The 21,463-nt window shown below is 34.6% G+C and overlaps 1 protein-coding gene across 4 annotated transcripts in view; it reads left to right on the forward strand.

The window, feature by feature from the left end:
- The window catches only part of MTRR (5-methyltetrahydrofolate-homocysteine methyltransferase reductase), a 45,217-nt gene extending 24,280 nt beyond the window's left edge, over positions 1–20,937 (forward strand). For 3 of the 4 annotated variants that reach the window (XM_043977591.1, XM_043977594.1, XM_043977592.1), the window contains 9 exons: positions 193–346; positions 2,072–2,160; positions 3,838–4,018; positions 9,777–9,819; positions 12,062–12,248; positions 14,324–14,442; positions 17,630–17,722; positions 17,831–18,013; positions 20,470–20,937. In XM_043977591.1, coding sequence (XP_043833526.1) covers positions 193–346; positions 2,072–2,160; positions 3,838–4,018; positions 9,777–9,819; positions 12,062–12,248; positions 14,324–14,442; positions 17,630–17,722; positions 17,831–18,013; positions 20,470–20,614 — 1,194 coding nt within the window. In that variant the 3' untranslated portion in view covers positions 20,615–20,937. The remainder of the gene's footprint in view (positions 1–192; positions 347–2,071; positions 2,161–3,837; positions 4,019–9,776; positions 9,820–12,061; positions 12,249–14,323; positions 14,443–17,629; positions 17,723–17,830; positions 18,014–20,469) is intronic. The other variant, XM_043977593.1, reaches the window with a different exon arrangement.
- Positions 20,938–21,463: the final 526 nt, after the last annotated feature.

Below are 21,463 nucleotides of genomic sequence, written 5' to 3' on the forward strand. Positions count from 1 at the left end.
GCTGTGTGACCCTGGGCAAGTCACTTAACCCTCACTGCCCAGCCAATAAATAAAAATTAAAAAATTAAAAAGGTTATGTCTTTATTAGCATGCTTTCTTTTTTTTTCTTTTTTCTTTTCTTTTTTTTTTTTTGCTTATTAGCTTTCCCCTAAAATCCAAACTCTTCAACATACTGGTTTTATATTTATCTAGAATACAACATTTTCCTACCAGCCTGGTGATTCCTTCAATATTGTTTGTCCTAATGATGCTTCAGAGGTACGCGAATTACTTCAAAGACTACAGCTTGCAGAGAAAAGAGAACACTCTATTATATTGAAAATTAAAGAAAACAATAAAAAGAAAGGTACAAGACTCTTATTCATTTGGAATTTGGAATGATACTATGTAGTCTGGTCACTGGATAAAGAAATGAGAAAATAAATGGAAACATATATTCCTTGAGTTTTCGGTGAAAAAGATGTAAAATATAGAGGGGCAGCTAGGTAGCATGGTGGATTCAGGAAGACCTGAGTTTAATTCCAGCCTCAGACACTTAACACTTACCAACCGTGTGACTCTTGGCAAGTCACTTAACCCTCATTGCCCCCTGGGGAAGAAAAAGAAAGAAAAATATGTAAACTGTGAGGATCATTTGGGGTCTCACCACATCTGAAGGGCCTGCACAGCTGATTGATTCAAGTAGCTTAATGGGTACCTGAAAATAGATATCTTGGTGTGTGCAGCCTTCACCCTTTTTTTGTTTTCTATTGGAAATGAAGGATCATTTTTTGGAGCTAGCTTTGTGCTTTAAAATAGTGTGGCATTCTATTGTCCTAAAGATGACTGCTGGGTTGTTAGTTTTCATATGAATAAAGATGGGGGGCAGCTAGGTGGTGCAGTGGATAAAGCACTTGCCTTGGATTCAGGAAGACCTGAGTTCAAATGTGGCTTCAGACACTTGACACTTAGTAGCTGTGTGACCCTGAGCAAGTCATTTAACCTTCATTGCCCCGCAAAAAAAAAAAAAACAACACAAAAAAACCTACACACATAGGAATAAAGATGAGTATGTCTTGTTTAGAAGGAGCCAATTATCTGGACTGCTTCAGGCACTTGGTTCTTACTTGGTAGCCCATTCTGTGATTTGTAGTGTTTCTTGGCATTTCTGTGTGAGTATAGAGGCAGAAGAGAAAAAGGAATTGAAATATTGTAATTCTGTGTTTTGTTAGTAGTTTCAGAGGTTATTGGTGAAGGAGTGCAGTACTTTACACATAATGGCACTCAATGCAGATTTGTTTACTTGAATAACATAAAAATAAGACTAAAGATGAAAATTGCTAGTTTAGAGGAAGTATGTGTCCATTTTATTTTCTGTATTTTTCTCCCCTTGTTGGCAGATTTAGGCTGAAGTACTTTTTTTCCCCCTCTGTATTTATGTAGCTCTTTTCACCTGAGAAGATCGTAGCTTAATGAAATGAAAAAGTCTATCTTTTAACAGGGTTGCACGATTTTCTATCAGAACATTAAGAATGTACAGTTATATAATTTCGGGGAAATTGGCTTGAAATTTTTTTTATGTTTCATATGTGTATATATACATATATGTATGTGCATACATATATACATACATGTATATATTTAATTGAGGGGACAGAGCAAACTTTTTCGGTACTTTACAAATAAACAAAGTTTTTTAATATTCATAATTTTTTTTTCTTTTTGATGAACTTTCTGTCTATTCTATTCATTTTGGGAGCATTTTCTGACTGAATAATTTTATGTCCTTACTCATAATATTATGCACATTGAATAACAACAGTGACATTAACTATAACTTCTTTTTTTTTTTTTTTAAGTGAGGCAGTTGGGGTTAAGTAACTTGCCCAGGGTCACACAGCTAGTAAGTGTTAAGTGTCTGAGGCCAGATTTGAACTCAGGTCCTCCTGACTCCAGGGCCGGTGCTCTATCCGACATTAACTATAAATATAGATAACATTCATTTATTTATTTGTAAATTAAAATGTTTATTTCCCTCTTTTTTTATGCTATGTCTCCAATGTCTGCGGGATTCTATCCTTTATTCTTAAAGGAGCAGCCATACCACAGCACATTCCTGAAAGTGTTTCTCTTCAGTTCCTTCTTACTTGGTGTCTTGAAATAAGAGCAATTCCTAAAAAGGTATTTTCTTCCTCCCATCTTTGCACTTTAGTATTTATATTAATTACATACCCCTTAACACTACTTAGGGTAGGAAATATCTGAACAGCATAATTGGTTCTTGACAATGACCTACTGTAGTTGAAATATTTATTATGTTAACCCAATAAATGAAGGCAGTTTTTTATATTGATTGAAAATTCTCAGTCCACACATTTTTTCCCTTTTTACCAGCTTTACAGACAGTAACCAACAATTTAAGCATTTATATGTGCCATATGAAAACATGTTTTTTGATGAATCATTTCTTTCAATAAAATGCAAAACTCTTTTTTAGTAGGAAGTATATTGTTTTGTGTTTTGTTTTTTTTTTTAAATTTGAAAGATCCACTAGGTGTCAGTATTCTACAACATCTTACTGGGAAGATTATCTTTAATTGATTTCTTTTGCCACCTTGCCTTAAGTGACTGTATTGATATAACATACCCAACCACATTTTTCCAAATATCTCTTAATAGCAAGAATAAGTAAGTCATGATGTAGTTACAGAATACTCTCCAATACTAATAGTTCTTTTTTTCCCTTTCCATTTTGTCCAGCTTATATTCTATAACTTGATAGCCCAAATAACCATGTTCTTAAGAAGTTCATCATCAGATGTAACATGAGTCAAACTAGAGTATTCACTGTATAGAAAATATTTTTATTATGTATACTAATATAGCTCAGCTATAACACTTCCTTTTATCCTAGAAACATTGCTCCCATTTGAGGGGACTTGGGGCAAATGTTCAGTGATTGTATTTTTCCTTATGAAAATCTCATTTTATTTGTACATTTGTTTGGAAAGGTCATGAGTAAACTTTTTAAACAAAAAATCTGTACCCCGTTTCTGGCCCATATTGCCAGATTCAAAATGTTCTGTCACTTGTAGATCTTCAGTATAGCTATTTCCTAGTTGTTTTTTAGCTCAGCATGGTTTGAAGCGTCTATGAAGCCTGTTGATAGGCTTTGAATGAAAGCTTCATATTCAGATAGCAGTCTTCCTTGGCATTTATACCTTTCTTACCCAATAAATAAATTAAAATTTGAAAGTAAATAAAGCATCCAAGGTATATATCTGGGAGTAGTGGGGAATTTCTTTTCCTTAGCTAAAATGTTTAAGAATGGAATTGAAGTGAAACTGAACTGTTCATACAACTTGCAGGGGTTTGAACTTGGACATGTACAAGAAGCCCCTTACTCTTCTTGGCCACTTTTGGTTTTGCCTGTTTTTTAAATTGGAGAATCAGGTGTAGTTTACTCTGGGGACAAATGGGATATAGAAGCATTAAGTGGATGTTGGATTAACTAATGTATGTGTCATATATATACTAGAGCTTGAATTATTAATAATAAAGATTTAATCCACAGCTCACCACTGGGCCTTTAAATCATGTTTAACTTGATGGACAACTTGCAGTGTGTTTTGCACTCAGATTCTATAACCCTCACAGGTTACTTGAGGCTATGGCCAAAAATTAGAAGATAAAAACTGAGTTTTCATAGCAGAGGATGAATTATATTTTCCTTTGGACATTCTTGCTCATTTTTAGATAATTGGACACATTTCCAGATAAATAATGAAGGAGCTACCATGACAATCCAAACCACAGAGGACACCTTCATTAAAATCTCTCTCTTTTCCCTTACCACAGGCATTTTTGCGAGCTCTTGTAGAATATACCACTGATAGTACTGAAAAGCGAAGGTTACAAGAACTTTGCAGCAAACAAGGGGCCTCTGACTATAATCATTTCATACGAGACTCTTATGTCAGTTTGTTAGACTTACTCCATGCTTTTCCATCTTGCAAGCCACCTCTTAGTCTGCTGCTAGGTAAGTAGTCATTTTGGGTTTAATTGGTTTAGATTTCTGAAAGCATACTATGTGGATAGACCCTTTTAGAAGAAAAGAATAATTACTATTGAGTTATTTCTTGATCCTTAAAAATTTTAGAAGCCATAGTGGTAAACTGTTAGAAATTATAATCATAAAGAAAAGATCCTTGTATTTTATCTCAAAATGATTAGTACCCAAGGGGAAAATAACCTTCTAAAAGTAAAAAAGACTATAGATGGGGGGGGGAAAAACTCATTCCCCCCCAATTTAATATTGCCATACTTTTATAAAAAGTCTCAATTTTTGATGTCTTAATTATTAAATATTCCTAGCCCTTTCTACTTTATGTTTTCTATGGAGTTCTCTATTTTTTTTTTTTTTTGGCAGGGCAATGAGGGTTAAGTGACTTGCCCAGGGTCACACAGCTAGTAAATGTCTGAGGCTGGGTTTGAACTCAGGTCCTCCTGAATCCAAGGCTGGTGCCTTATCCACTGCGCCACCTAGCTGCCCCAGTGGAGTTCTCTTTTTTAGGCAGATCATTACAAACATTTGAACAATAATCTTTTCCAGAAGTAACTAAAATTAGACTTAATTTATCAAGAATTTAAGTGTTATATATCTAGCACTGTGCTAGGTGCTCTGTGATATATGCGCTTACACATACATATCTGTCCTCAGTGAGTCAAAATCCCATACATTTGTTAAGTAAAGTAAAAGTTTAAAAATTAGGTAGACTTATAGAATATTTTTGATCCACATTAGATGTTGATTTTGAACCAAAGGGTAAAAGTAGAGTCCATAATATTCCTCTAATTTTCAAGACACTCTTGGACTTCTACCTAAGATGAAACTATTGTCTCATGAATGCAATTGTCATGTTACCATTGCTCACTATAAATTTTAACTTAGTCTTGTTCTGAGAGGTTGAAAGCTCACACTACTCCAATATCTGTAATTGACTTTATTTGCCACGAGGTGGGAGTTTGTATACTGGGTAGCACAGACCAGTACTTTGAATCTGGCTATACAATATATGTTTACTATATTTTCTCTACCAAAGATCAGAATATGTGATGTAGTAAAGGATCTTTCTGCAAAGCTATTTAATTTTTTTTCTCACTTTCAGGGCTTTCCTAGAAATGATCAATGTAAGTAAAGGATAATCATTAAGATATTAGAAAAGGGCTTACAATCTTATTTTATAGGAACTGGGAGAGATCAGTTCACAAGTAAAGGGTCATGATTTTAAACAGAAAATTAGGGTGCTGTTTATATTAACTTCACTAGAGCTATTATTACTTTAAAACAATTATTAATATACTCCTACTTTAAAAAATTTATTAGCCATATCGAAAAATCTGAACTCTCCCTATTTTAGCAGGAAAAGCTGTAGACAACCTAGTTTCAATCTTTACTTAAATTATACTTGAGTTTCCTGACTTCTAAGTGATTCTTAATCAGAAGTAGAAAACTTACCTTATCTTCTCCTTCTGTGGCTCTCAACCTGAAGAATTACAGACAGAATTTAGTACTTCAGTGTGAAACCTCAGTGGGAAGCAACAAAGATAGGAAATAAGGGATTTCCCTGACATTCTCCTTTCAGTATTTTTTAATACCAAGCTTCATTTCATTTAAGGCATATAATGTACATTTACATACATAAATAATTCGAGCTTCACAACTTTTATGAGATAGGGTCTATTGTAATATCCCCACAGTCCCTGCTTCACAAATGAGGAAAAGCGTCAGAAAGGTTACATGTCTTGTTCCCTGTGAATAGCTAATTTCAGAAGTGGATTCAAAACCAGACCTTTCTAGTCCAAGCAGTTTATCATTAGGCCACCGCCCCTCAGTCTATCCACTTGGCCATTGCCCCTCATTTCCTTTTATTTCTCCCTTTTCTGTCAAGATCTCCCTACAATTAGACAGCTGGGTCAAACAGCTTGTTAACATAAACTATCTTTTAAGGGAAAATTCTTAAGGAGTTTCCATTTTTCTTTTAAATGACATAACATTTTAAAAATATAGACTACAATGAAAATATTTTTTAAATCATTTCTCTACAGTAACACTTTTCTGCTTCATATTGCTGATGCAACATTTACTCAAAAGTTAAGAGTAACATGCATTTCATAGTTATTAACAAACTGATAATCCAAATTTTTAAAGTCAGCAATGTTGCCATTATAATATGCAATTCAATAAAAATTGGCCAATATCTTATAATTCTCTCTCTTTTTGCGGGGCAATGAGTGTTAAGTGACTTGCCCAGGGTCACACAGCTAGTAAGTGTCAAGTGTCTGTGGCCAGATTTGAATTAAGGCCCTTCTGAATCCGGGGCCTGTGCTTTATCCACTGCACCAACTAGCTGCCCCTGAATTTATTTTCTCTTAAGGTCATTGTGCTTCTATTAATAAGAGCTAATATTTTTCCTCTTTTCATGGGGTGCTGACATTCCTATTTTTATTTTATTTGTATGGCTTTTTTTGTTTAATCAGTTATGTTCAATCATTTAAAAGAAAATACCATTTTTAATATTTGAGAAATATTTCAGTCTCAACATTTTTTCTTTGTTTCATACCTTTAGCATTGACCTTGATGCCTCAGTTTTCCTCAGTCCACACATCCTATTAGTTGCCAAATCTTTCTGTTTCATCACCACAGCACTCTTTTGCAGAATCTGACCCCTTCTGCCTTCTCCTCAACCACCACCTTCACGCCTTCCTTACCTCTTTCCTAGACTATTGCAATGAGACACTAATTGATTTTTCTGCCTCAAGTTCCTCCTCTCTCTCCAATCTATCCTCCATCTAGCTGGCAGAGTGATTTTCCTTAATCTGACCATACCACTCCTCTACTCAGTATAATCCGATGATTTCCTTTTGCTTTTAGGAAAAAAATGTAAATTCTTATTTGTCTTTTAAAGCCAACTTGGCTCCCACTTCTCTCTCATTATACATTATCCTATAATCTTTGATCCCATATTCTTTGATCCAGCCAAACCTTTTTTTTCCTCACACATGGCTCGCTCCCATCTTTGCACATTTGGACTATTTGTTCCTCATACCTGGAATATACTTCATCCTCACCTCTGCTTTATAGCATCCCATCCCCCCTGAAACATAAAATTCAAACAGCCTGTTCTTCATGAAGACTTTCTGCATTCCCTCAACTTCTAGTGCTTTCTGCTAACTACTTCGTATTCAGCTACCATGTATTTACTCTGTGTGTGTGTGTCTGTGTGTGTGTCTGTGTGTGTGTGTGTGTGTGTATGTACACACATTTATCTCTACTGATAGAATATAAGCTCCTTAAGGATAGAAATTGTTAGGTTGTTTTTATTGTTTTGTTTGGGGTATTTGTATACTAAGCACTTAACAAAGTGAGTGACACATAATAGACATTTAATATTTATTGATTAATTGTACTGTTGTAGGTGAAATTTAACCGGAAGGTAAATTGAGATACATTTCTCTGAGCAAGAAAACACTTTACTCACAAGGTGTACCTCCTGAGAAGAAGCTGGGTCAATGCCTGTCTCAGTTTCTACTGAAAGACCCCATACAAAAGGATAGCTTCCGTTTTGTAGACTTTGGGGAGTATGGAACAAAGAACAGAACAGAGTAGGTACTATCATGTGGTTGAGGGCAACATGATTACTTCCATAGCTGAGGCGCAGGGAAAAATATGATTGGTTGGAAGTTGGGAGTAGGGGGCTAGTGACAATTCCCTTCTTCCTTCCTGTCACTAAGAAGTATTCATTTTTTGAGTCTACCTGCAAGATTAGTGGCCCAGGCTTCTTTGGATAGCAAACCAAACATCCGTGAAGGATAGCTTGGTGGTATAAAGATATTAGGATGCTTTATGGCATCTCCCAAAGTTAACATAATTCTTATAGGCCAGCTGAATTCTGAAATAAGTTCAGTAGGCAGTTATAGGACAAAATCAATGAACTATAAGTTATCTTAATAAAGAAATGTTACAGGATCAGGTTTTTGTTGTTGTTTTTTGTTTTTGGTTTTTTTGGTGGGGCAATGAGGGTTAAGTGACTCCCAGGGTCACACAGCTAGTAAGTGTCAAGTGTCTGAGGCCAGATTTGAACTCAGGCCCTCCTGAATCCAGGGCCAGTGCTCTATCCACTGCACCACCTAGCTGCCCCCTACAGGATCAGTTTTAATCTTCTTAGTGCAGTAGTAAAGCAGTGTTCTCAACCTGAAACTAATATAGTACACAAACTGTATGTCCTTGGTCCACTTTTTTCCTGTAGGAATTCCTACAGGGATATAATTTCCCCAATTAGTCAGGGTCACGAAAGGTAAGATACTGCTGCCTTTGGCCTCCTGATACATGCCAATCCAGTTCCCCCAGGGACACATTTCCTGAGCCTAACTGATTGCCCACTAATATAAAATATCACATTTGTGAAAAAAGTGGCAACATCCAGACTGACTTAGTTTCTTTTAGAATTTATCTTGGGGGTTAGAAGAAGAAAACGGCAGGGGAGGATGGATCAGCTTCTACAGTGTTACCCTCATCCACTACCTCATGCTTTATGCTTTCAGGCCTTTGGGTATCACAGTTGGTTGATAGGGTGGAAAGGGGCCTTGTTAACCTTAGAGGTTATTGTGTATAGTACACATCCATGACAAGTTCAGGCATTAAATAAAGTCCCAATATAGCCTTCTTAATTATGTATGAACATATATCTTTTCCATGGTTATGCTTCTTGGAACACTGACACCTACCTTGAGTCACTTAGTTGGGATACACAATTATAGTCCAACTGTATCCTACTGTTGATGACTCTTATCTAATATTACAAAAATATCACGTAGGAAATGCATGATTAAAAAAGGAGGTGGGTTGATCACGACAACAAAGTATGACAGTCATACCCAAGGTGCACTTGTATCTACATCATGTTAAAAGACATTTAGTCAGGGCAGCTAGCTGGCACAGTGGATAGAGCACGAGCCCTGGAGTCAGGAGTACCTGAGTTCAAATCTGGCCTCAGACACTTAACACTTACTAGCTGTGTGACCCTGGGCAAGTCACTTAACCCCAATTGCCGCACTTTAAAAAAAAAAAAAGGCATTTAGTCATGCATCCTAGATTAGGGGTTATCATCCTATAGCAGATGTGTCAGTCCCCCTCCCCATACTTCTGAGCACTTTGGAAACCAAATTATAATGTAATTGGGAAATCTTTAACAAAATAAATAAAAATACAATAGAACATAGATAATGTTAATCTTGTAAGTCAATAGATAGCCCACAAGGATCCTCATGTATGGTTCAAGTGACCCATTTCTATTTGTTTGACACCACTGCTCTGGAGGATTAATTAGAATTTAGGGAACCAAATTAGTGCATATCAAAGAGCCCAGGAGAGTAATCTCTTATCCTTACCAGAACTAACCCGCTTTGGAACATATCCTTACCACTCATGTTGAATAAAAGGAGAACCAGTAACAGGTAAGTATGCTGCATTGTGTGTGGTCTTTATAGGCTGAGAAGAGCAGTGTTTCACTGTCATGCAAACTGTGGATAGAAAGACATTTAGTGTAATTTCTCTGGAGGAATTTCTTGAGGGTTTAGACAAGAGTTTTATAGAATGAGATAAACAAGTATTTCTTAATTGCCTACCGTGTCAATTACAGTCTTCTATTTATAGGAAATATTGATGTGAATAAGATCACTCTTTTTTGTATTGAAGAAATTATTTTATTACCGATAACTTTTTTTTTTTTTTAAAGAACATCTTCCCAAGCTTCGAGCCAGACCATATTCTTGTGCAAGGTACTGTACTTTATATAAAATTGCACTATTCTTCCAAAGAGTTTATGACAGTCTTCAAATGTTGTAAAGATAAAAAAGGTTTAAATTAAAATTAATTTCATCAAATGTTGAGTACTTGCTACATATTAGACACTATACTTGGTGCTCTGTATACTACGAATAAAAAGAAAGATACTTTTTTTTTTAGAGGGATCTGTGGCCTAGTTTCAAATATCCAAGAGGTCTCCATTATTAAGAGCATAAAGTCCGCACTCCACAACCTGATACCCTTTTGTTTATTCTCTACTTATCTTCTACTACTTTGAGGAATGGATCAACAATAACAACCATTTAACTGAAAATAAGTTTTTTCCTCACCTATTTCTTCTTTGACTTCTAAATACCACAGGAAACTAAAAGGGACAGAATTAAATTGGTTGAGAATGCAGGGGAAGAACACAGAAAACATAGTTATTTTGGTTTTATATAAAAGACCATTTCATCTTATTTATCTTGACCTGTAAAATGGAAGAGAAAACTTCTGCCTTTTTCTGGTCTTTCCATTTTGAACATTTTGGCTTTAAGTTTCTGATTTTTGGGTTTTTCCCCCAAAATATCATTAACCTCAGTAAATGTATAAATAGGTCTTTTTCTCTTTGGAATATAAACCTAGCAGTGGTGTTGCTGGGTCAAAGGGTATGCACAGTTCTCTAGCCTTTTGGACTTAGTTCCAAATTGCTCTCCAAAATGACTGGGTCTTTTCAAAATTCTACCAACAGTGGATTAATGCCTCAGTTTTCCCACATCCCTTCCAAAATCCAATATTTTCCTTTTTTGTTATTTTTGTCACTCCGATAGGTATGAAGTGATACCTCAGAGTTGTTTTAATTTGCACTTCTCTGATCTATAGTGATCTAGAGCATTTTTTCATGTGATTATAGATACTTTGATTTCTTTGTCTGAAAATTGCCTGTTCATGTCATTTGACCATTTATCAATTGGGAAATGACTTGTCTTATAAATTTAACTCAGTTCTCTATATACTGAGAAATTGATAAATCTCTTTATCAGAGATACTGATTTCAAAAATTCCCAGTTTTCTGCTTCCCTTATAATCTTGGTTATATTAGTTTTGTTTGTGCAAAACCTTTTTAATTTTATATAATCAAAATTATCTATTTTACATTTTGTTTTGCTCTCTATATCTTCTTTGATTCCAAATTCTTCCTCTGTCCATTTGCTTATGGTATCACCTTTTATTTGTAAATCATGTGCCCATTTTGACCTTATTTTAGTATACAGTGTGAAATGTTAGTCTATATTAGTTTCTACCATATTGTTTTCCAGTTTTCTCAGCAGTTTTTGTCAAATGATGAGTTTTTGTTCCAAAAACTTGAATCTTTGAGTTTATCATATACTAGATTACCATAGTCATATATGATAGCGTAATATCTGCCTATTCTATTCCATAGATCCACCTCTCTATTTCTTAGCCAGTTCTAGATTGTTTTCATAATCACCACTTTACAATATAGTTTGAGATCTGGTACTGACCTTCTTTCATATTTTTTTCATTGATTCCCTTTATATCCTTGAGCTTTTGTTTTTCCAGATGAATTGTTATTATTTTTTCTAGATCTATAACATATTTTTTGATAGTTCGATTGGCATAGCACTAAATAACTTTATTTATAAAGAAATAAAGCCAAGCATTTTCATCACAGCAGAATAGAAAAAAAAAGATGATTGCACATGAAACTGCAAATCTTATGTGCAACTTGTTATTCCTTTTAAATATATAACATACCATGTCACTTGCTTTTTTTTTTCTTTTTTCTTCCCTCCCTCCCCGTCCCCCAATCCTAGGGACAGCTGCCATTAGACACAAATATTTGTGTGTGTATGTAAAACTATTCTAGAAATACTTCTATTTCTCTATCCTTTCTCAGGATGCAGATAGCATCTTCCTTCATAAGTCCTTTGTAGTTAATTTAGGAATTTATAATAGTCAAAATGTCTTTGTAATTCAGTTTTCATAAATATCATCAAATTGTGAAGACCAGACAATTGGAAATCTTTCTGAATGTTATCTGTAGGGATGAAAACTCATCTAGGAAAGCAGTATATATTTTCATTCATAGTGAGCAAACAGGTAGATAAGAGCCCATAAGTAAATATTACCCCCCAAAATGAAACTACCTTGTTTTGTATAGAATAGTTCAAATACAGAACTAATGACTTTTTGATATTTGTATCCTTGCAGCTCCTGTTTAGTTCACCCAGGGAAACTTCATTTTGCATTTAACATTGTAGAGTTTCTGTCCAATGTGGAACCTGTGACTTTGCGAAAAGGAATTTGTACAGGCTGGCTGGCCTTAATGGTTGACCCAGTACTTCAGGGAGATGGGAATATCTCACAAGGAAACATTGGGGAAGCTGGGCTTCCAAAGGTACTTAAAATACTCTAAGGTTTTGTCATCCTTAAAAGAATTATTCCTAGCTTGGAGAAAAGATTCCTTTTTTATTCTACATTGTTTTCTTCAGGTTCTGAAAATGAAAATGTATGCTTTTATTTTAATGCCTTGATAATGAAAATATAAAATATATATTTGAAATATGAACTTTATTGTTAACAAATTCTGACATTAAAAAAAAAATTACATTTATTTGAATGCCAGTCGTTCTAAGTGCAGAAGAACATTATTGTCGTATTTTGTGCATATTCTGAGTCTTTATATCCCCCCAGGAAAACACATTTCACATGGTATGGTTTGTTTTTCTGCTTTCTTCTGTTCTTTATAGTCAAAAAGAGTTTGAATTTTTTCCCTCTACCAGAAATTATTTCAGGAAGAGCAGAATACTACCACAGCAGTATGATTAAAAGCTTTCATTTTTTTCTCTCCACCACTGACCTTATCTTCCCTTCCTGCCTTTTCCCCAATATACACAATTTTAAGTCTGAAGTATAACTTAAGCAAACACTAGAGATTACTAGTGTCCTAACAAGGATGTTAGACTTTTTTGTAGAGAACCAAAAACACTGAAGACTATAGCTTATTTCATTAATCCACAACTTACATTCATATCTGCTCCTTGGCCTTTGTGATTATTTTATATATACTGATGTGACCCTTGGAAAAATCTTCTGTGGTAGGCTGTTGGTCATGGAAATGAGTTTTCTCAGGCTTATCATAAGGTCCTCATTATATTTCTTGTCCTTATGAGATGTGATTTCTATTTTATCACTTGACTGTTTTAGTTTCTGTAAGGTACTTGAGTTGCAGAGTGCTTAGCCTCTGGGGAGAATTAAAAGACTTCTTGTGTTGATGTGAGAATCCTTGGGGATGACAGCTGATGCTTTCACCTTCCTCTTTCTATTTTCTGGACATACTGCCTTTATTAGGAAGAAATTTTACAATGTATTTTTGTCCCCTAAGAAATTGTTCCATCATGTACACTCATTAGTCTTCCAAGCCTATTAGGCTGATGTGAAATGATAGGAAGCTGAGAATTTGTGCTTCCTTTACTAAAAGAAATTACTGTAGAACTGACCCTGAAAGTTTTAAGTTGATTCCTGATACCACGCCTTACAAGTATAAAAAGTGAGGAGAAATTATAAAATCAGGGATGGCCTTCTCACAAACCCAGTGGTCCCTAGGGAGAAAAAAATTTTAAAATATCCAATTTTATTAGTCTGTCCCCACAATACAGAGGGGAAATAAAGGGAAGAAATCAGTGTAGATATTTTTCAAAACAAGAATTTTACTGGGAGTACCAATTATTCCAGTTCCTTTCTGCGACAGAAATCAAGTATGTTTAGTATTTAGAGATTATGTACATAATAATGGTCAAGATAATTTTTCATATAAAGTGCATAGACATTGGTAAGTATTAAAATATATCTTTAGTTAGCTACATTTTTTTTATTAAGAAATCAGTGCTTGGATTTGACACTGTCAATTTTGCATTGCTAATGCAAGGCACTCTGCTATTGAATTTCACAAGTTATTTTCTCTGGATTAAAGGATAAAAAGCAAAGACCCTTTCACAGAGCTTTAGGCAGATATTCTGTCTACAATAAAATGCACACAAATACACATATACATACACATATGTATATACACACATATGTATTTTTTTTCATTCCCTATGTGACCTTGGATTTTCTGCTCAAATATATTTTTCTACTTGAGCTTGTAAAAAGAAAAACTTGATAAATCTTTTGTACTCAATACCCTTTCTTTACTTAAAAATGTGGCTTATTCTCATTTTAAAAACACAGTTGGGATTAAGGAGAAAAATAGAAAAGCCTTCCAGCTTCATTTTTATATATGCCTGTTTTCTTTCATTGTGATGAATTTGTTCATGGTTTCACTAAGGTTGATGCTGTTGTTTTATTCAGAGGTGGTTCTTGAGGAGAAAAGTATACTTTCAGATTTCATCGCTTATTGTTGCTTTGGACTTCCTCTCCCTCCCCCTCAAAGGTATTCTTTTGATCTTGTAATTATATTTCTTGATTTTTCAGATCTCCATTTTTCCTCATACCACAAACTCTTTCCGATTACCCAATGACCCTTCAGTACCCATTATAATGATTGGTCCAGGAACTGGCGTAGCACCTTTTATTGGTTTCCTACAACATAGGTATGTTCTGCCTTATTTGATATTCAAAGAGCAGCCATTTTTTTGATTAATGGGAAAAACTAATATCTTCTAGGACAGGATGGAAATTTGATAGGGACCTTCAATTCTATTTCCTGGGTAACTTTCTTGGCAATTTATTTTATTGTATTTTATTTTTTTAATTTTTTGGTTGGGCAATGAGGGTTAAGTGACTTGCCCATGGTCACACAACTAGTAAGTGTCAAGTGTCCGAAACCAGATTTGAACTCAGGTCCTCCTGACTCCACGGCCGGTGCTCTATCCACTGTGCCACCTAGCTATCCCTCTTGGCAATTTTTAATGGCATCATACTTTTCTCCAAAATTCTTGAAAAACATTTTTGATAATCAAATGTATAGGAATGGGGTATAAAGTAAATGCTAACAATTTTATAGGATAGCAGTTATTCAGAATATATTGCCGATTTTTCAATCATGAATTGGTATTATAAAATTTTATTTTATGAATGAGCAATGAATGAGCAGTGTTGATTTACTTTGCCAACATGTTGCTCTTATCCATACATTTCAGTTTTTTTATTCTGGTATGAGAACGGTGATTGATGTTCCTTTTCAGATACTCTTTCATATTATAGAATTCAAAAAGTTATCTCTAAGATCCTTAACATCATTTATAAAAGGTACCTGAATGAGATCCCATTATTTCAGAGACTTCATGAAAAAATATCACCATCAGTCATTTTTAACAGTTTCATTAACACTATCTAAACAGTCCTAGATGGTGTTGAGAGCTATTAATAGTACTTTAACTCTGTATCTGAAATAACATCTATGTTCCCTCTATATAGATAGAGATATATATCATAAAAGAATAGAATAGTTTCCTTTAAAATACTGTGGTAGCTTGGCATAGTGGGTAGAGAGCTGTCCTGGAAACTAAGAAGTTAAATTACTGCCTTTAATACATAATGGCTATGTATCCCTTGGAAAGTCAGAAAAGATCCCCTGCAGTCCAAATAGACCTAGAAAACCACAAATTAACATTATCTGTGTTGTATTATATTTTTTTTGTTGTTAAACATTTTACAATTACATTTTAATATGATTCGGTTTGCACTCGGGAGGCCCCTTGAGGTTGACATTTGTTCTAGGCCACTAAATTTCAGAGAATATACTAACCCTGCATTGGTAGAGGGAGTTCCTGTATCTGGGAGTTCTCACTACCAGTGAAATCACATGTCTTGTCCCTAGCTATTTTTTATAAACATTCATGCTCTACTCCCTGCTTTCTATTTTGAAGAAAGGAGGTTAAAATGTTTTTAATTGTGTTTGCCTCAGTTATGAGGCAATGTACTAAACTTGATTTTCTACATTTAGACCGTTTCCAACAATTTTTAATCCCAGGACAACATTCCTCTGCCACCCAACATTTTTTTGTTTTGTTTTGTTTGTTTGTTTTTGCAGGGCAATGGGGGTTAAGTGACTTGCCCAGGGTCACACAGCTAGTAAGTGTCAAGTGTCTGAGGCCAGATTTGAACTCAGGTATTCCTGAATCCAGGAACCATGCTTTATCCACTGCGCCACCTAGCTGCCCCCCCACCCAACATTTTAACTGCCTCATTCCACTATTATTAGGGTTATAAGACATAAAAATAATTTAAATATTAAGCTAAGTAATTCCTAGTTAAGAAAAGGAGTAGAGAGATGTTGGATTTTGCTAAAAAAAAATATTTTGGCATCTATTGATATAATCATGTGTTTTTAAATTATTATTTTTGTTAATTTTATGTATTGTGGTTTTGGTTTTTCTTATATTGAAACCCAGCCTGCATGCCTAGTATAAATTCAGTCTGTTTATGGTATCTTATAAATATGATTTTGTATCTTGTCAATATTTTTTGTTAGCTTTTTAAAGAGATATTAGCATATAGTTTTCTTTCTCTTTTAACTCTTCCAATTACGAATCAAAATCATGTTTGTATCATAGAAAGTTTGATAAAGGAGTCAATTGTACTTTGAATGTTCGATAGAGTTAATTCACTTGTTTACATATCTGATCCTTCAGCTTTTTTTTTCCCTTAGAATTAATTTATGACTTGGCAAATTTCTTTTTTGACATTGAATTGTTTAAATTTATTCCTTCTATTAATCTCAATATTTTAAATTTATATATCAATTTTATATATGTTCGGTTTTTATGGGTATATAATTTAAAAGAATAATGTCTAGTCATTTCCATTTTTTCTTAATTTGTTCTGAATTTTCATCTTCATTCTTGACATAAACTATTTTTTTTCTTTTTAAATTGCTAGCTAAAATTACCATTAGTATTTTTCCCCTAATTTTATTTATCTTTGATTTTCAGAATTTCTACATTGGTTTTAAGTTGGGAGAGCTGATATGTTGCTTTTCTAAGGTTTTTTGATTTTGGTGGGGTTTTTTGTTTTATAGTTATATGCCCAACTCATTGATTTGTTCTTTCTCTCATTGATAAAAATTTTAGAGATATAAATTTTCCCTTGGTCTGGTTCAGACCAGTTCTCTGTTAGTTCAGGCTCAGTGTTAGAATAAAATAATTAAGGAACAGAAGTTTACTTAGCCATAGTATATTTAGCCTGGGTCTGGCCTATAGGACCAACTGTGATGACTCCCATAACCTTAGCGTATATTTCAAGTTTGAAGGGCCCAGACACCTTGTACATAGAACTTTTTATACCTTTAGGGAATTAGAAAGCCAACCCCCAAAAGCTGTATTCAGCTGGCTGGTGTGAGCCTCATCTGCTCTTAGGGACAGTTTCCTTGTCAAACATTAAGGAGATTGGAGTATGAAATGTTATGGAAAAAATAGTATTTCACATAGTTTTCATATGCTATGTTTAGTATAATCTAGTTAATCCTTTCCATGCTGTGTTTAGAAATTATATATTTTTACATTTTTTTTTTAAATTAGATTTACATAATTCTTTTCATTTGAAAAGCGAGAAGCTCTCTTTAGGCCTTTTGATACCAGCTCTTGTGATCAGGCATAGGTGAGTGAACATTCAAAAGTTAAGTCAATGATTGAACTTCAAGGTAGAACATTAAACATAAAATCAAAAAGAAGCAATTTAAAAACTAACCAACATTGCTTTACAATATTGTTTTACAGCAGAGAAATTTGGCTTTTACATTATTTCAATATCAACTACATTATTTTCTTTTTCATTTAGAGAAAAGATCCAGGAACAGCATCCAGATGGAAACTTTGGAGCCATGTGGCTGTTTTTTGGCTGCAGATATAAAGATAGAGACTATTTATTCAGGTATTTCATCATTTAATATCATAGTATTTTATACTGACCATTGGTTAGTACAATACCTAACAGTCAGTCTTAAAAACTAGCTAACCTTATCTGTATGTTATATTTCAGAGAAGACCTAAGCCATTTCCTTAAGAATGGGATTTTAACTCAGCTGAAAGTCTCCTTCTCAAGAGATATTCCTGTGGATGGGGAAGATACTCCACCTAAATATGTGCAAGATAATATTCGCCTTTATGCCCAGCAGGTCACAAGAATCCTTCTCCAGGAAAAGGGTTATATATATGTGTGTGGGTGAGTGGATTTGACATTAGTACATTATATAGGAAAAATAAATCAGTAATTCTGTAAACAGATAGCTTTCAGTATTAATTGATTTGGTCATGTAATGAAGAAATATTTTCTCAAGCACAAAAATAGAAGTATTCAAATTATATTCAAACATACTTTTGATACCTAGAATTTGATATTTAGCCATTGTGGCATAATGGAGAAAAAGCTGTCCTTGGAGTTGGGAAGATCTGGTTCAAGTCCCGCCCCTGACACTTACTGATTGCTTAAGCAAGTCATTTGTCCTCTTAGGACACCTAAATAAGACTAAGTTCCAGAGAAGGTGCCAGTCTGCATTAGTAAGGATAGTTACTAACCAGGAGTTCCCAGCATCATGGAATCACACACCCAAAATGTCCTTAACAGGAAAATGGTGAAGATTAACTTTGCTATATGTAAATTGTCTAGCTTATGTAATTAAACCAGCCTGAGGAATATATATATATATATATGCACACACACCTACATATACATATGTGTGTGTATATACATATATATACACACACACATACATATACATATATATGTGTGTGTATGTGTATGGTCTCATGTTTTGCATGAATTATTTGCTAATGTCAAGGCAGGGTGCTTTCTTCCCCTGTTTTTTTTTTTTGTTGTTCTTTTGTTTTTGTTTTTTGCGGGGCAGTAGGGGTTAAGTGACTTGGCCAGAGTCACACAGCTAGTAAGTGTTAAATGTCTGAGGCCGGATGTGAACTCAGGTACTCCTGAATCCAGGGCCGGTGCTTTATCCACTGCACCACCTAGCTGCCCCCCTTGCTTTTTAATGAAGAGTATTTGTGACTAAACTGACAAACCTGGACTTTATTTTGTTGAGGAATTACATCATTTTTACTTCTGGGCCATGATCCTTTGGTGGAAATCCTAGTGATTACCCTTAAATGCAATGGCTATTTTGATTTAACTTACTGATATTATGGATATAGATAAGATTTAGTGCTAAGAAAAACCATTTAATATTATAGGATTCTCAGCACATCACTATTAAGTGGTTAAAAGCCTGTATTAAAATGGTATAAAGAATTCCTTATCAGAGGTTAATTTTCACCTCAGTCTTCCTGATAAGAACATCTAATTTAGGTGTTAGATGAATGTTAATATGTAGTTTTAGTACTTTTCCTGTTGCATAAAAGAAACTTAAGTTTTCATCATTATATGATTAGTCTATTAACCTTTAAGTGATTTGAAGGATTTTATATTTAATCCTGAGAGGATGATGGGGAACCAGTGGGATTTATTGAGTAGGGGAGTGACACGGTTAGGCCTACACTTTAAGAATATCATTTTAACAGCTTAGTGGAGGATGGACTAGTGTAGGGGGAGACTTGTGGCAGGGAGATGAAGCAGAAGTTCATTTCAGTAGTCCCAGTGTGAAGTGAAAAGGACCCTACACTAGGGTGGCAGTGACAGTGGCAGAAGAGAGATGGGGAAGTATAAAGAGATATTATAAAGGTAAAGCTAACAGGCTTTGGCATCAGATTGGATATAGGGGATGAGAATGAAGGTTGCAAGTCAATAATAATGTATGTGCCCTACTTAAACAAGGCGATTGTGAAAGTCAATTGATAAAATGTGTATGAAGAATTTGTAACCTTTGAGTACTATATAAATGTGTGATCACCATTATTATAATCAAAGTGAATCAGTATAAAAACTATTAGAGCAATAGCCTTACCTTCAGCTCCAACCACAGCAGGTTAGATGGTAGCAGTTCTGGTGATATACGTGGGCCTGGCAGCAATCAATAATCATTCTGAACATCCTCAATTTAAGTTCTGCCATGAAAGGCCCTGATACAAAATGCCTGTATCCTTTTGACATAATGGTCAAATCCAAATTATGAGACAAAAGAATGGTTTTTGGTAAAGTTACTGTACTAGTTGACCAGGGAAGATAGGAATAGTGTGTCTCGATTTGCACAGAATGCTTTACAAGCCTCTCATTGCCTCTGCAGATGAGATGGAGTAATATAAACTATATCAGTGATGTCAGATTGAAGCAGAAGCAAATCCCTGTCAGCCACATATTGACTTAGAAAACCACAAATTAACATTATCTATGTTGTTGTATTTGTATTTTGTCAAACATTTCACCATTACATTTTAATTTGTTTTAGGCTACAATTTGGGGGGTTTTGTAGGGCCACTGGCCATGACTTTGACACCTTTCAACTATACAATAAGTGGATTAATATCTAGTCAAACAGCTATATAGGGGTTGAATCAACTTTAATCAGTGTTAATCAAGGAGTTCTTTAGTGACATGTTTTATTCAGGTGATTCTGAGGTCCTGCCTTACTCAGTGTCTGAGATTCTGCTGCCTGCCTTGGTTAGATTATTGCTAAATTTGCTATAGTAGCTACTAAAGTATTACATCAAAATAAAAATGTTCTTCTTTTCTAGAGATGCAAAAGGAATGGCGAAAGATGTGAATGATGCTTTAGTGGAGATCTTAAGCAAGGAGGCTGGGGTTGAAAAATTGGAAGCAATGAAAATGTTGGCTACATTACGAGAAGAAAAACGCTATCTGCAGGATATTTGGTCTTAAGACATATTTTGTCTGTGTTTGGAAAGACTCTCAGAACTTTTGAGCTGAAAATACTAGAATAATTTTTCCCTGTTTTCATATTCTGTGCTAATTATTTTGGTTTTTACATTTCCTGGTGAGACTTTCAGATGAAAAACTTATCATTGCAGGAAGTCATTATATAAAATTTTGAGTTTTGACTGCTCTCCAGTACTTCTATGGTTTTTTGTCAGTGATGTCAAACTCAAATAGAAACAATGGCCACTGGGGCAGCTAGGTGATTCGGTGGATAAAGTACCGACCCTGGATTCAGGAAAACCTGAGTTCAAATCCGGCCTCAGACACTTTATACTTACTAGCTGTGTGACCCTGGGCAAGTCATTTAATCCCCGTTTTCCCGCAAAAAAGAAAAGGAAAAAAAAAGAAGTAATGGCCACTAAAACATACATAAGGATCCCTGTGGACTACATATTGACTTAGTTTTTGAAATGTAGTATTATCTATGTTGTATTTTTATTTTGTTTAAGATTTCCCAAATACATTTTAATCTGGTTCAGGCTGCACTCTGGAGAGTTATGGGTTGCATGTTTGGCACTTCTGCTGTGGTTGATAATGGCTTCTATTGCTTGCCAACTTTCCTAAATTTAGGGTGAACTTTCTTTGTTAAAATTGACTATCAAGTATGGAAGAAATGTAAAAGACAACTGTCATGTGGATGGGAGTTTCTCCCCATGTAGTTCGAACCAAACAAGTATTTTTTAAACTGAGAGCTTTGAAGGGGAATTCTCCAACTATCCCAAGCATTTTGTAAATAATATACTTTTCTTTGCCTCAGGATTTCTAGAAACTTATGTATTAAAATGAGTAGCA

This window comes from Dromiciops gliroides, chromosome 1 (assembly GCF_019393635.1).
Source record: "Dromiciops gliroides isolate mDroGli1 chromosome 1, mDroGli1.pri, whole genome shotgun sequence".
Classification (NCBI taxonomy): domain Eukaryota; kingdom Metazoa; phylum Chordata; class Mammalia; order Microbiotheria; family Microbiotheriidae; genus Dromiciops; species Dromiciops gliroides.